Genomic DNA, 12798 nt, shown 5'->3' with positions numbered 1-12798 from the left:
AAGGAGCTTGCTTGTCTCTCTGTATAAGTCTGTGGATAAAGAGCCTCAACATCTTACACTGAAATTTGGGCTTCATTCAGGATGCAATCTTAATTTTATGGATTGCATCCCTCAATTTCTCATGGTAGTGGGGCACTTTGTGTTAAAAAAAAAAATACTGCATGAGTGGAAGAAAGCTCTGATATGGCGAAATGGGTCTCACTTGACACTTTTTAAAGACTGAGCTTTTCCAATGAAACTGCAAAATTCATGGAAATGCTGAGATGCTAGAGACAAATCAACCACTGACAGGCATCACCCCACCGTCAAAAAGTAAGTGCAACCTAAGTTCAGTAAATGTTATGAAAATACTGCTAACTTCCTGCCACAGGCTGTTGGCATATGACCAGTTCTGGAATCCTCAGGATAGCCTAGGTTCAATCTAAACACCAGCAAAATTAAAACTCTCTATATTATAAAAAAACCCCAAAACCCCATCTTGTTAATAAATAAGATATGGAGAGAAGCATGAAAATAATAGCATGTAGAACACGCTGAATGTCAAGTTCTTGATCTAATCATCTCCTAATATTTTTTTTTAGCTTCTGAAGGGTGTGTTTTAGCAGGAGTTTTCCTCTACCTTGCCTTGCTCTTTCAGAATGGGCTGCATTCTGGTTCTGTTTCTCAACACATTTGTATTTTAATACCACTGTTTAGAAACTGATGTTTAAATTCATTCTGGAGTAGCTTGATTTTTCCTTCTTTCTTCATAATCCAAGAAGAATTGTATTTACTTTAAGAATGTGTAAGAATGCAAGTTATATATCATTACTTTGGTCCTCTATTAGCAACGTTATTCTTGTCTCATCCAACTTCTCACCTCATTTTTCCCTTCCTCTTCAATCTCTATAGGATATCAGGGTCCTTCACAAATCATAACCTTTTTCTCCCCCTGTTTACAGTTGGAAAGTGGTGATAGGATACATCTTTCATTGCTGCTTGTGAGCAATGTCTTCAATCTCAAGGGTACTTTACCTGCAAGCAGTCTGTGCTAAAAATTCCTTTAAAGGATGTATTTTAAAGATAAAATCGCCAGTGAGAACCTTGATATACTGCCCCTCTGAAAATTAGGATAGATAAAAAATGGGGACGTTTAAAAAATCCTAGGCACACAGAGATGGATTATGAAATGTGAACTACCACATATGGTTTGTATATAATAATGAAATAGTGTAAAGCTATAATAAAAACAATGCTGAAGCTGTTTTCTTAAGAGCAGTAAGTAAAAAACTATTTTAAAACAGATTCCAGGACAGATATGGATGTTTTGAGATCAAAGACCCACAGAATAATTTATATTGGATGAATTTTAGTAGGTCATCTGGTCAGAATCCTGCTCAGAGAATAACCTACATAAATGAGATTGCTCTGGACTTGCCCCCACCAGATTATGACTATCTTTAAAAGTGAAGATTTCATAACATCTTTTACCAAGTGAAGTAATTGAGTATTTTAAAAATACTAAAAGACATCAGTGGTGCTTTGCTATATAATTTCTTTGCCGCAGTGGTACAAAACAGACATAGTGAGTAAATCTCTTTCTCTAGATCTATCAAAGTATCTACTCTGGATTTCAACTGCAGGGAATTTATTTGTTTTTATAAAAACAGCTTATTTTTCAGGCGTTTGTGACTGAAAGTTCAAATTCTGAAGGCTGGTGAAACAGAAAAACAGTGATCCATGACATTATTTCTATTGAGCTATAGTGGAAGATCTTTGGGACCAGTTTATTTAAATACAGGTTTTATCTGTTCAACTGTGATTTTTTCAAAAGTAGTCTTCATTTCTTTTACAGATAAATTTGAAATACATTTTCAATTAAAGGAAGAGAAGTGTATAAATGCTGTCTGATTTTTCTACTAAAAAAATTACATCTGTTATCTAGATATGTTAAATTTATGGAATAATTTACAATTTCTTATTACATGACATGATTTGAACTGAAGTTTTACTGCGTTCTTCATTTTTTATGAATAAAGAAGAATTATTATCATTTTCTATTTAGAAATTAAGCTTAATTAGACCTATTGCTTAATGATCTTGAAAGCTGTGAAATCATTAGAGAAAAGATTATTTGCTATAGCTAAAAAGAAACAAAACTACCTTAGGGAATATTCTTTATTGATTTGATTAAAATTTTATACCACCTATTGGGCTTTTTTTCCCTGTTAGAGACTGGCAATGGTAACACTGATTCTCCAAAGACATTGTGCAGATGCAGCAAAATTTCTCATCTGTCAGTTTCCATGTTCTGTAGGAGAGCTGTGTGGCCTTCAGTTTTTTCTGACTGATTCTCGACTAGAAAGGCTTCTTTGTTATTTCCCTTCTCTCACTGAACTTTGCTTCTATACACTGAGATACAATGACCAGGAAGTTAAATAAGAAAATTCAACAACTAACTTTGCCTAAAAGACACAGCTGTCCCCATTAATAGTTGTATAAACTGACTACACCATACCCAACAGTGCCATGCATCACCTGCCATCATGTTTCTGATTGCAGCAGCCATTAATCATTGAAGAATTCTATGATATTGTTAGGTTTTAATTGACTCTAATAGCTGTTTATTATCTGCATTTCTGTTAACGTGAAACTTGAATTCAGACAATGGTTTGAGTTGTTGTAATAGAGCAGTCCTTCCCTTGGTGCTATGAGTTCTTAGAAATTAACAACTTTCCCTGAAGCTGCATAAATTGTTCTTTCATTACAAAAAGAGTTTACCTAACCACCAGTTGACCTTTCCTAGACCTTCTTACTCACAGCAAAATCATGCTGCCGGTAAGGAAAAAAAAATGCAACCCATGTCTACGTCTTCAGTCACACTCTCCTTTTTCAAAATATTTCATTAACTGAGCACGGATTATGAAACCAGAAAACCAGTGGGTTTATGCAAAAATCTGACTGTACTTTTGAAGAAAGATTTCCCCTCTTGTTGACTTTTTTATTCTTTCAGTTACATGTATTGAGTGCTTGAAAAAATTATTGTCTTTCTGAAAGGCAATGTAATGCTGGTCTAAAACATTTCAATTTTTGGAGATTTTATTTAATTTTATTATTCTGTGAGTTTATAAGTAGTAATTGTGATCTCTGAGAGCCCTGAGGAAGTCATAAGGACAGTTTCAAGTTGAAGAAGTCTTTTTATTTTGATAATCAGATAGGACTGAAAACAATTGTTCCTCAGTATAAATAGTCAAAGAAATTTTGCAAGCATTGATAGTTATTTCCATCAGTCACCATTTAAATTATTGAGAATGGAAATTAAAATGAGTACCCATGAATAGCTTTATTCTATTGAATAGTGATGTTAATTCCGTGTGGTATTTAAATAAAATATTTCAAGTCTAAAAAGGCTTTTGTATACTTACATATATATGTGGACTACTTTTTTCAAGCTTTGTTCTCACAAAGGCATTAAAATATTTCTAAGTCAGATCTTGAGAAGTCATTGATACCAAAAAAGGGATTTCTCTCCGATATGTTTATTTTGCTGTGCAAACAGCAACACCAGAGACTTTAAAGACAACTTTAAGTATACACTGATTATTTGCAGGTTTGTTCTGGCTTTGTGAGCACTTTGAAGTGTAAACATCTAATTCTACAGAAACACAGTTCTGATGTTATGCGAACTCAAAACATTTATTACAAAACTTCATTTCAAACAGCCTATTCTCCATCATCTGTATTTTCTGTATGCTCAGTCATTTGGTGTTCTTCCATGTGTATTGCTACCATCTCCTTTAGACTGAGTTCAGTCAGCTCAGGATGTGAGTAAGGCAGCTACAGGAGCAGTATGACCTCACAGAAACAGCCACAGAACCTAAATTGCGCTAGTCCTATCCAAGTTCTGCTTACCAGTCTTTTTCAGAGAAACAGAAAAAGAAAATAAAAAAAAAAATCTGTAACCAGTCTTTGAAATCTAATTGAAATGTACTCCTGGAACAAGTAAAAAAAATGTTATTAAATGTTTCTGTAAATATTTCACTCGCACTGGTACTTAAGAATGACAGATATGTCAGTTGTTTGCTCAGTGACACCATCAAAAATCTGAAAAACACTGTCTGATGACTTGCAATATTCTGATCTTTTTCTTCATTCAGCATCTTTCAGTTGTCTACCCTGAGGTGAACAAGATGAGTTATGATATGTTGTTCATCAAAAGGGAGGGGTCATGCCCTCCAGCTTGATTATTTGAAATAATTTATTTGACCCATTTTTATTTTAAGGCATGAAAAATACATGCTGTGTACATTTAGAAAAGGAAAAAAAATGCCATTAATCAAAAGATAACTCCTCAACCTAGTCAAGCTACTAGGCTTTAAAATAAATGATGTTTGCTTTCTTGTCACCTGAGTGCTGAGCTTGCTGTATTGCACTGTTATCTATTTTAAACCCTCAAAATCCCTCAGAAATTTCATCCTGAATTAAAATTTGCAGCATTTTCTGGGCCTGTTCCTAAGTTCAGTAGGTGAAAAATGAACTGGTAAGGATTCAAATATGACCACATGTCAAAGATTTTTTTTTCCACAGAAAATAAAGCAGAACTCTACTGGTTGCATTAAAAACATTAAAAGTAGGGGGGAATGATGACAGTGTGATATACAGTAATTTTTTTAGTCAGGAAATGTTTGAGACCTGCACATTTTTGAAATGTTTGCTGAGAGCCGCTCTGTTGAGATTATCAGAGAAGATCGGAGGCCTCTTGGTCATCTGTAAAATGCCTCTGATGTCATCAGAACTGAGTGTCCTCAGAGGTAAACCTGGTAATCAAATGAGCCTGGGATATGCTAAATTTCTTGGAAGGTGAGTTATGTGGTGGGTAAATAAGAGAAGTCTACAAGAAGGAGAAGGCTCAGTCAGGTGAGGAAGGAAGATTACTTTAGACAACACGATATTTTTATTCATCATCTAGCTACCATACCTATTTAGCAGGAAAATGCCTAATGCTGTATAGAATACACACATCCCTTGTGCATTTCAGGGGGTTTGCCACGTGCTGGATAGCTACTCTAGTTCATTTTTTATCTTTTTTAATTACCCAGTCAATATCCTGGAAGACTAGCATGAGGGTCTTTTGTTCTGATCCCTGCTCATAATTTCACATACACTCCTGAAATTAGCATGGATTGGTATCTAATACTGCAGTTTGCATCCAAATCCATCTTGTAATAGCAGCCGCATAATGTCTTTCTTGGAAAAAGTCTGTTCTTTCTAAATGCTAATCACCCCTATTAAAATGAACAAATTCAAATTTTAATGAATTTTAAATTCACGTAATTGTGCGTTGACTTGAATAATTTAAGAGAGCAAAAAAACCCCAGCTTCTAATGTTGACATTTTGACAAAGGCACAGAGTTGCCCAATTAAGGTTCAAATTGACTTTGTTGTTAGAAGAATTTATTTCAATAAACAGCAACTTAGAAGTCTTAAATAAGTAAAATGAATGCTTTGAAATAAGCTGTGTCTATTAATATGCAGCGCTGGATGAAAAACCAAATGGGTGAGACAAAATGTTTCTCTGAATTAGTAGATTGGATTGTTTCTCTGGATTTTTATAACAAGAAGAAACCTGGAAAAGCAGCACATAGTTCTTAAGCTGTTTGGGAAAATATCCTGAATCCACCTATAGCCATCATTTTTCAAATCTCTGGAGGGAGTGAAGGCATGAGGCAGTCTATATAGTCCTGATTTCTAGCTAGATCCAGTGCATCTCATTGGGAATGTGCAGTTTCCTCATGGGATGCTGTTAGACGTAACGTAAATTGCCATGGAGGTTTTCCAAACAGCGATGTTAATTTTGGACAGATCTCTATAGAGGTCCAGGCAAGTTTTGTTACGATAAACATCTGTCTTTGCTCTGATTGTGAGGCTGATTGCTAAGAAAGCAAATATGCTCTGTTTTCAGTCTTTGATACCAGTTTTCATTTATCTGGATTGTAAGTGAAAAATTGTCTTCCATAATTAAGAAATATTTTCTGTTTTCTCTGACACTATTTACTTTAAGACTTGATAATATTTCCTCAATTTTTGTGTAGTCATTTCAAAAATAGAACTAGACAGAGCCAAATGGAACCTATTCTCACCCTTGGTCTGGTAGCAAGATGACAATGTGAGTTCTTACACAGAAAAAAATTAAGTTGTGAGATACAATACATGTGCAATCTTAGATTGAATAATCTATTTGTAGTTAAATGGTTCAAAAATATGAAGGCAACCTTTAGAGCTGTCAGTGATAGCTGTGAAGTTTTAGTGGACTTTCTTTTAATGATAAAGATAAAAAATAATTCACAAAAATTAAGAAAACTACGTAAAGATTAGCAGACTTTTCACATACCTGAAAAATAGGATAGGAGGCATTTTAACTGCATTTACAATAGGGCAAAATTTTTCTAACATCCATTTAAAATTCTATGTTATTAGTTCTTCTGTTGAGTTTGAAAAATTATTTTTTACTCAATGTAAAAATCTTAAGCCTTCTCCTAAGCCAATTCCTAAGCAGAATTGTTTTTGCCAATGATCGCATTATGACCACCCTTTTTCTTCCATTTTTTCCCATATTTCCACTGTGGTTTTTTATCTTTTTTTCTGCTGACAATTGACTATAATGAATTTTATAGACTATACAGAAAATGATTTTTAAAAGTATAGAGAAAATTATAGTAAAACCAGGGTAGAGAGCATTACCTGAGTTTCTCATTCCTCATTACTTTCCCTTTGTGTTGTCTGACGTGTTTATTTGTCTTCTGATTCCGTGTTCATCCTGTTGCCCTCCAACACAGTTTCACATAATTAAGTATGAGTATCAGATTTGCAAGATAAAAAGCTGTCAGTGCATCTGTTCTGATCTTTGAATTGCCTCACTTTAATGATGTCACAGACATATTACATTTCATTTTTGGGAAACTTGTAATTTTGTCTTACTATTCTTCCTAAAATATAATGAAATCTGTGTAAAAGCTCTGAAAAAGTCTGATAGTCAAGGCTATTGAAGTAATTTTTAGCAATATATTGGACTGATAGAAAATATGGCAATTTATCTTGCTTGATTAGGATGTCTGTGTGACTTAAGAACGTATTAAATTACAAGATTATGGATTTTTGACTGAAGAAATTGTCCTGTTTCATTTATCATTTCAATATAGATTTTTTTTAAACTGTCCATGATTCAACTCATAAACCGTAATGACTTATTGAATCTTTGTTACTGAACCAGCAGCCACTAAGTTAACTAATTTGTGTCACCATTTGATTTTGAAGGATGAGCTGCTTGAGGTAAGTTAGAAACCAGGACTGCAAAATTTTTTTTTAAAGTGAAATATGGATCATAAATAAAATTTGTTTTCACCACCCTGCCACCTTTGTTGATAACAATCAACAGTTTTATAGGAACTCAAAAAAACTTGATAAGATTAAAACTAACTAGATATTTTTAATTTATAAAGGAGCATGCTATGCACTATTTGTGGTTAACATTTAAATCCATTTATTGTGTGTCTGTGCTAAGCATTCATTTTCAGAAACAAAATTTCTGAAATTTCATAATCTCATGAAATGCCATATGCGCCAAGTCCACATATGCAGCTACACTGAAATACGGTCCAAAACTCTCAGTCATATTCATCCGATATTTCAGTTCATACATATGTATGAACTATTAATTTTTTAGGTTACAATCCCTTTCCAGTAAATAAGTTTCTCTAAGTTTTTAGATGTCAAAGCTTTTTTAGAAGTCAAAATGTTTCCCAGTAACATAAATGTTTGAAAATATCATCTATTTTACCTCAGAAGTGAAAATTTTCTGCAGTTTCTCACCTTCATTGTATAAAAAAATTGCAATTTTTTTTTCACATATTTAGTATGTTTAGACAAACTGAGATCACTTTAGGAACTTAAAAGTTATCATAGTTCTTGGAGTTATCTATTTCAGTAGTTAACAAGTATTTGTTTAGCTTTGCCTTGTTTTTCAGAATATAGCCTGTGCTATTTTAATCCACACATGGAGATGCACATGCACTCAAACAAATTTGTAAATATTCCTAATTATAATCATACAGCCTTTGCTTAACAGTTCCTCTCTCTGCTGAATAGTAGTTATTGAGTCCGAAGGAGAAATGCTTTTCTGTTAATAAAACTTTTGGTACAGCAGGTTGTCTGGAAAATCTGTCTAATTTTTCCTCATGATCTACAGAGGCAAGGGAGAAATATCTAAGGGAGCAATTGCCTTAAATTTCATGGCTACTTTAGTATTGAGTCAATCAAATGTGGAATATCAATACATCTGCACAGCATGACTGACTGTATTGTTATTGTGATGAATAGTAGATGTAGAAATATGAAAGAGAAAACCACTAAGAAGGGATTACATAGTTTACAGTAATATTAAATATCATCAGGCAAGATGATATCTTACTGTGTGTCCAATTTAAATGATACAAATCAAGATGAAACCAAATGAATTCAATTGAATTAATGTTGAAGCATTGATGTCTCAATTCCTAGAAATTAGAAATCATGTATTTTCTTTCAGTTATAGAGAGAAAAAAAATGTGCCAAACTTCTGTACATAGTAGTACCATTTCTTAATACTTATATACATTTTCTGTATAACCCACCTCAGTCACTGAGATCTAGAGACTGCAATCAAGTCCTAAGGATGAGGGTCTTATTTATGGATACCATATGAAACAGCAGGAATGAAATTTGGATAAACGTTGAATTGAAATAATTTTAAACTTCTCCTACTTTACCAGTCAATTGTTTGCTTGGGTTATTTTTTTTTTTTTTCCTTTCTGAATAATTCTTCATTCAGGAACGTATGAGATTTCAGAGGACAAGGCTTTTTAGTTATCGCATAACAATAGGGTGATTACCACTCTTCTTTGATGGTTGAATATTGTGGTACAGATCTGTTTTCTTTTTGACTTTTATTTAGTCATCAAACGAGCAGATACTTCAATGTATGTTCTTCACTGAACCTGAGACTATAGGACAGTTTTAGTGTTTGATATTGACAAAATAATTAAGTATTGAGGTGTCACTGTAGTATGAGAAAAATGGACCTTCTCCCTGTCTTTGGTTATAGACCATAAAATATCCAACAAACTGTGACAGTTAAGAGAGACACTAGTAATATTGATTTCTTACAAGGGGATTTTGAAAAAGCTGATAATTTCCAGTATGTTACGACAAAAAGTATGACCTCCCCACCACCACCCCTCTCAAAAAAAAAAAAAAAAAAAAAAAAAAAAGAGAGAGAGAGAGAAAGAAAAGCAATATACCCACTATTTATTTTCATGCATATTCCATGAAGAAATGTTGCTTAAAATTCTTTGACCAAATGCAAAGAAATAAACTAGTGTAAATTTTTCAAGAAGTACACAACATTCAAGATCTGGGAGGGTAAAACATGCAGTAAAACATTCATTTTAGGGACATTCATACCTTTCATACCAGGTGCACTTACAAATTTGTTGACTTGTTCACCTTTTCCTTCCATAATTATTACCATTTTCCTTACATGATTATTACTGACATTTAAGGCAGAGAATGTCCCATACTTTCATTGTCAGTGTAGAAATAAATTTCACAGAGACACTTAAAAATAGATCTATCCCATTAGCAGCACTGTATGAAATATGGGTTGAACTATTTTCCATAGCAGTAGTGTATCAGCGCACACTGGAAACTGTATTTTATTACTAATGCCATGGTTATAAATCAAATGTTCCATGATGTTTCTACTCCCTGTTCAGTGGTTCTCCAGAAGCTGGCATAGTGTTGACTCATGTTCTTCTACTCTTCAAGGATTTGATATTAAATAACTCAAACTCAATAGGATGTGTAGGAAATTACGTCCTAAAGTGAGTTGGACTAAGTTCTAGTTCAAACATCTGTGTCAGAAGATCTGCAGGTGGTGGTAAGCTTCTACAGGATTCTGGTCACCTCTTAGCTGAAGTCTGTTCAAAATAGTGACCAAAAACAGTCTGCTACTCTCCTATTTCTAAGGAGAAAAGTTCAAAAGTCCTACAAAGAGATTTTCAGAGAGTAAAAAAAAAAAAATATTGTTGTTAATTGGAAATGAAATTTGTAACATCACATTGTTTAGTACATAACTGTGAACTTGCATGTGGAGGCTGATCTATGTTACTGTGTAATAGCAGTTGCTTGATATAGGATTCCTGACTGGTAGTTCCTTACACTTCACTTGCATTAAATTTCACTGACATGATTTGTCAGCAAACGTAGAATACACCTTTTACATTCCTGGATTATGTGTTTTTTGTTGTTGCTAGTACAATAATTATTTCTTCTCATGTTTTTGCATTGTCTTAACAGGCATCCTTTATAAAAACTTTTAATGTACCAAATTGTGCCTGGGATTCAAGGTTTGCAGCTATGTTAAATTTGACAAACATCAGTTTACATATGTGAAATACTTGCAGCACAAGAAAATTTCTGAGAAATTGTCAACACTATTGATTTTCTTGTCATTCTGAGAAATTGTCAACACTGTTGATTTTTTTGTCAGATAGTCTACATGGGCTGGACGGAAGAACGGGAACAAGACTCCCTTCAGGACCGAATGTACACGCCAAAGTTTCTAGCACTGAGGGGATCTTCCCTGTATAAATTTATAGCACCTCCAGTAAGTATGTTTCTCATGCTTAGTGGGAATAAGTGTTATTAAAATAATGTCATATAATGTGTAAAAGCCTTTTACAATGAGCTATCACTCTTTGGGCTAGCAGGACTGTAACTAACAGCATTGAAAAGTTCCAGGGTGTGTGGTATAGAAGTGAAAGAAATCATCTCTTCATCAGATGATTGAGTATCTAGCAAGAATTTATTTTCCCCCACTTAAATGAACACTAAGAAAAATAAAAGAGAAATCTGCTCATGTTAAGAGGGAGCTTTTAATTTTCCTTTGGTGAACAGAACAGGCCTGAAGCATGATGGTTAGATTTAAACTAACAATCATTATAGTGAACTGCTGAGATTTGGGGAAATATCAAAGCTTTTTATGTGCTGTGGAGATGGCAATATGTCTGTATTTAGATTCCATCCTGAATGTAAGTTTTTGCTTCTTGAGAGGACCTAAAGGAAGGTAAGGAATCAAATGAAATTGTTTGAGTTAAATATCTTAATTGGAATCTCACTGGGAACACTGGGCAAAATTTTTGGACTCGTCTTGTATTCAGCAATTTATTCTCACAGTCTTATGGTACGTCTAAGATCCTCTAGCTAACTTTTAAGCCAGTTGCTAAGGAGACAGTAGCAGTTCCATGCCTGCAGCAGGAAGAGTCATGTGGATTAATTTTTATAGTTTATTGGGTGACCTTTCTGACTGCTGCTAAACCCTGTGTTTGTCAGATCCAGACTGTAGCTCCTTCCTGCCCGAAACAGAATCATAGAATAATTTGGGTTGAAGGGGAACTTTAAAGGTCACCTAGTCCAACCTCTGTACAGCAAGCAGGGACACCTTCAGCTAGAGCAGGTTGCTCAGAGCCTGTCTGACCTGGTCTTGAATGTTTTCAGAGACGGGGCATCTGCCACCTCTTGGGGCAACCTCTTCCTGAGGTAGTTCAAAGCCATCTTGCAAATCTTTAGGCTGATCATCAGTAACTATTGGTGTTTGTTTAGCAAAGGGTTTAAAAACATGAAAGGCATGTGGAATGGAAGTAAGTATGGACTGAAAACTTCACATGTTCAATGTTTGTAGGCTAATTCATGGGTGTGAGATTTTGGCTCTCTCAGGTTTACTAATGGGAGCTTGGCTTTTTTGGGTGGATATTTTTCAGGATCAGATTAAAATGTCAGATTATGCTAACAAGTACCTTGATTCAAAACCAGCTCTCCTGTCTTTGCCAGATCTACTTGAGCATTTGCTGCCTGTCAAGTAAAACCAACTCCATTCTGGGTACTAGATAGAATCAGAATCAATTATGAGAAATCCTGTTCAATACAAAAGAGGAAGATTTTTGTTTTAAGAACTGTGGAAGAGATGTCAAGCCTCTTCACTTAAGAATCATAAATTTATGGGAATAATATACTTGTAGGGGGTAAATGTCTGATGGGGGGTGATTAATGGGTGTGAAAGGAATATGTTCATATGAAGAATCTGAACCATGGTTATATGAGTGAGGAAAATTTTGGCAAGCTGCTATTGTACAAGACAAGAAATCCATCCTCGAGTTTTTACAGCTCTTGTTTCAGCTCAGCTGCAAGCACAAAATGAATCTGTATTGCCAGATTCTGGTTCCTAGTCTAAAATAGAAAAACTGTTCAAAGGCAGAGAAAAATATTTTCTCTTCATGGAGTAGGAGGGAAGCAGAATGATAAGCATGCTTTTTTTAGGACAGAGGGAGAGTTCCTACAGAGCTGCCTTAAAGACATAGAATCATAGAATATTTGGGTTAGAAGGGACCTTAAAGATCATCCAGTTCCAACATGCAATGTATATAATAATTACACACTTCTAAAATCCTATTTTCTATATGCAAACTTTTACACATACAGTTACATTTGCTATTCTGCAGGTTTGTCTCTTCCAGGGATTAGAAAATATTAGGAACAAAGTTTCAATGACACTTTCAGAGCTTCTTTTTAGGAGATATATAAAGTGCAGTTAAAATAAAAACTGTTTTAATTATACGTGCAGCATAAACTACTTCGACAAAGTTGTTTTCGATAAAGAGATGTCCTGCAAGCTTTCTTAACCAGAAAATGAAACAAAGTATTTCCCCAGTCTCTGCCAAAGTCTAA

General features: G+C 34.3%; 1 protein-coding gene across 6 annotated transcripts in view; it reads left to right on the top strand.

The window, feature by feature from the left end:
* SNTG1 (syntrophin gamma 1) overlaps nucleotides 1–12798 on the top strand; it is a 324290-nt gene that overhangs the window by 261878 nt on the left and 49614 nt on the right. For all 6 annotated transcript variants that reach the window (XM_066181512.1, XM_066181540.1, XM_066181522.1 and 3 more), the window contains one exon: nucleotides 10565–10681. In XM_066181512.1, the coding sequence (XP_066037609.1) occupies nucleotides 10565–10681 (117 nt within the window). The remainder of the gene's footprint in view (nucleotides 1–10564; nucleotides 10682–12798) is intronic.

Source organism: Chamaea fasciata, unplaced genomic scaffold (assembly GCF_029207755.1).
Source record: "Chamaea fasciata isolate MVZ Bird 193981 ecotype frontalis unplaced genomic scaffold, bChaFas1.0.hap1 SCAF_1, whole genome shotgun sequence".
NCBI classification, from domain to species: Eukaryota; Metazoa; Chordata; class Aves; order Passeriformes; family Sylviidae; genus Chamaea; species Chamaea fasciata.
Note: the sequence above shows the minus strand (reverse complement) of the source record. Positions and strands in the feature narration are given on the sequence as shown.